This window comes from Eimeria mitis, genomic scaffold (genome assembly GCF_000499745.2).
Source record: "Eimeria mitis Houghton genomic scaffold, Emh_scaff810, whole genome shotgun sequence".
Lineage (NCBI taxonomy): Eukaryota > Apicomplexa > Conoidasida > Eucoccidiorida > Eimeriidae > Eimeria > Eimeria mitis.
In genome coordinates this window covers 11,104-14,850 of record NW_013575953.1, presented here as the reverse complement: position 1 = coordinate 14,850, position 3,747 = coordinate 11,104, and the positions used below count along the sequence as shown (strand labels likewise).

General features: G+C 57.4%; 1 protein-coding gene across 1 annotated transcript; it reads left to right on the top strand.

The window, feature by feature from the left end:
* Positions 1 to 122: 122 nt before the first annotated feature.
* Positions 123 to 3,449, top strand: EMH_0022800 (uncharacterized protein; the record flags this gene model as incomplete). Its single annotated transcript, XM_013502017.1, has 3 exons — positions 123 to 1,344; positions 1,521 to 1,877; positions 2,017 to 3,449. The coding sequence occupies 3 exons, from the start codon at positions 123 to 125 to the stop codon at positions 3,447 to 3,449; spliced, it is 3,012 nt and encodes a 1,003-aa protein (XP_013357471.1).
* Positions 3,450 to 3,747: the final 298 nt, after the last annotated feature.

The window sequence follows — 3,747 nt, the reverse complement described above, 5'->3', positions numbered from 1 at the left end:
CGCCCTATCCCACAACTGCCCCTTCTCAGCGTCCATCGACGTCCGCCGTTGGGCGGCTCGATGTCCCTCCCCCTCCGTCAACATCTGCTCCAGCTGCTCCACCTACGCAGCCACCTCAGCCAATGCCCTATACCACAGCTGCCCCTTCTCAACGTCCATCTACATCCTCGACTGGGCAGCCTCATGTCCATGGGCCTGCGCCACCACCTGCGACAACTGCTCCACCTACGCAACCCCCTCAGCCTACGCCCCATCCTCCAGTTGCCCCCTCTCCACGTCCATCTACATCCTCCGTTGGGCCGCCTGTTGCCCCCCCACCTCCGCCACCACCTAAGGGCCCTCCACCTCCGACACTACCTAAGCCCAAGTGGAAACCTCCGCCCCCTAGCTCTTCTCCAGACCCTTCTACACCCTCCGTCCACGGGCCTGGTGACTCGCCTGCACAAGCGCCTCAGCCAGATCCCACCGCCGGCCCTCCTCCAAGTACACCCTCAACAGAAGATGCCGGCACTCCACGTGCTCCAACACCTACGGCATATCCCGGATATGGTTCTCTTCCACGCACTAGTTCCAGCGGAAGAAGTGGACATTCTGGCTTGGGTCCCAAAAGTAGCTCTACTGGAAGCATAGGTTTTCCTATCAGCGAAAGGGTGGATGTTCCACCTGATGTACCGCCTGAAGAAGGCCCCAAATTTGGTACTCCTCCACGCAAACTCCCTACCCTCCTCCTCCAACACTGGAGGGCAACTGATGCGGAGTCTGCTCCCAGTGATGTGGAAACTCAGCCGCCTGAGCAACCAGTTCCGTCAGCAACTGATGCGCCTGCACCTCCTCCGGGACCCCCACAGCAACCTCAGCCTGAAACTCCCGGGGAGCCATCAGCCCCATCCCCATCGCAGGTGGCATTGCAGTCCACGCAGCCGTCTGAAACTCCTGCCCCTCCCCCATCCACCACTCCGGAAGAACCTGATGATGACAAATCCAAGAAGAAATCTAAGAAGGGAAAAAAGGCTAAGTCTTCAGATGGCGGAGAGCCTGAAGGCGGTACTCATCCCACGGGAAAAAAGAAGTCCCCATGGGGTTGGGGCTCGAAACGGAAAAGCAAGGATTCGAAGGTCACTTCCTCTGAAACGGCTTCGCCACCGCCACCCCCACCATCCCAAGACCCTGTAGAGCCATCTACGTCTTCAACCACTTCCACTTCTCCACCCGGGCCTCAAGAACCCGCGCTGCGCCCTCCTTCTGCGCCTGGAATCCCTGCCGTTCCCTCTGAAGCTCCACAAGCACCTTCGCCTCCACCTTCCTCGTCTACTTCAACTGCACCTCCCCCTGGACCGCCCACAGGTAAATCCGCCGGGATTCTCGCATAGCTATCCTCTCTGATCAAGGTTGGTGCAGTGTTTTCTTCACGTAGAGCATCACTTCGGCGTCCGTATGAATATATCCTCACGTCTCTGAATGTAAGTACTATAAATCTCTTGAGAGCTTTCTTCCATTGCCTTCATGTGTCCTTCCTGCAGAATCAATCCCAGAGCCGCGCGCTGCATCTCCAGCACCATCTGCGCCTGGCCCTGCTACGCTGGCGCCTCCAGTGCTCCCCCCTCGACCACATCAAGAAATGCCCCCATATCAAGGGCCGGCGCCAATTCAACAGCCTGGATCTCCACCTGAACACCCACCTTCCCTACCTGGGGCAACCGTGCCGCCCACACCGACCCCAGCTCCCCCGTCTGATGGACCGCAACCTGCTACGCCTCTGGATTATCAAGGGGGCGCCCGCCCGAAATATGGTCGTCCGCCAACCGTTCCAGTACCACAACTTGACCGGCCGGCGCCTACTGATTCACTTCACAGAAGACGAGGCCCTATCACCCCCGGTAAGCCAAGCACACTCCTGCCGTCATGTATGGCGCCTCTACAAGAGAGTCGTCTTGCATCTCCCCACGCGTCTAAAAGACAGATATTCTGGATCTTCTCAGCTTTCGCATCCATTTCCTTCCTGTGCCTTTCCTGCAGGTTTAGTGGAAGAATGGCTTTCGACATCCCCTGCTCCTCCCACGCCGCCGCCTCCAGCGACCCCTCCCCAAACGCATGAGGGGGAACCCCCTCGTCAGGGGCCCATGCCAGATCAACAGCACATACCTGTGACTAAGCTTTTCCTTGGCCATCCTGCAGGAGTCACCTCGCCCCTACCGACCCCTGCTCCCCCGTCTGATGCTCCCCAGCCTCCTCCATCTGTGGCGTATGCATGGGGCACACCCGCCCCTGCACCGCACGTCGCGCCTCCACATGAACCATTGACAGAACACGGACCAGTCACGACTCCGTCTGGTCTTCAACTGGGAGCGCCTGGGGTGTCTATCGGACCGGAATATCCACCAGTGCCATTGACTGCACCAGAAGACGAGCCAGTGGGTCCGTCCGGGGAATTTCCCCCTTCTCCTCCGGACGGACTTGGTCCTGAAGAGTGGCCTGAACCCCCACAACTTCCGCCTTGGCCAAGTGATGCAGATAACTTTCCGATGGATATGCCGCCCCCGCCGCCCCCCCCAGAGGAAGGGCAGCAGCAACCGGGAGACGCGCCTCCGCCACCAGAGGAGCCATCTCCACCACCTGCACCCCAGCCTACGCCACCAGGAGGGGACCCTCCCCCCCCAGAGCGCCCTCCTTCTCCAAAGAGAGAACCATCTGACCGAAGCGGCTTGGCTACGGATGACGATTTGGAGGCTATGGCACAAAAACTTGAAGGCTTCACACTAGGTGCCGAGGTGGTAACAGACACAGTCATGTACGACCCTAAGCTCTTAAGCAGAGCAGAAGAGCTTTTCGGTGAAGGATCGTCTCTTCTTACGCAAGCTGAACAACTCGCTTCACACCCAGATGCCGACCCTAGAAGGGTGAAGAACCTTAAATCCCGAATCGACGGCTGCCGCAATACATTGACAAGCTTAAAACGCTGTCCTCACACATGGGAGAGAAAGCTATCTGAGCTTACGGGTATCCTGAAGTCGAAAACAGATGCCCTGCAAACGAGTCGGGCAATACCTCCTGGTATGCTTCCAGACTGGCAAGCAATTATCAGTATGGATGCGCTACGGTCCAGCATGGGAGAGGCGACAAAAGCGCACACAGCGTTGGGTGCCCTCGGAGAACATTTCGCAGATTCTCCCACCCGGCAGAGTACTCTTCAGGCTGTGGCCCGGGCACTTGAGGCAGCAGAACAAGAAATATCTTTGACAGGGGGGATTTGTGCATCTGTCTGCGCGAAAGCATTATGGGATAGCATGCCCGATACGCCTGAGAACTCGTTGCCGCCGGCAGAAGACAGTACCCTAGTGACGGCGCAGTCCTTCAGCACGCGGTTGAGAGCACTAGGCATAAGCGGAAGGGAGTTTCAAGACCTGGAAAACGCGATAAAGGAAAGGCAACGTTTGGCCGGCATCTACTGATTCGTTTCCAGTGAATATGTCGCATAGGTGGCTTACGCCTTGCTGAAGCAGAGCGGTTGTCCGAGAAATATATATTCCTCGCTTGCCTGTCGATTGCACCTTCATGCTTCCACTTGAGGAGTGACCACAGGTGGGTGTTTCAGAATTCTTGCTGTCATTGGCTGGTGTGTTTCATTGCCTTGAGTAAGAGGCTATGAACACGTGCTCCACCAACGTTTGTGCTTGGGCGGGTGACAGAGAGTGCAAGTGGAACCAAAAGCTACCTTGCATTTTTATCTACTTGTTACATTCAGCAGTT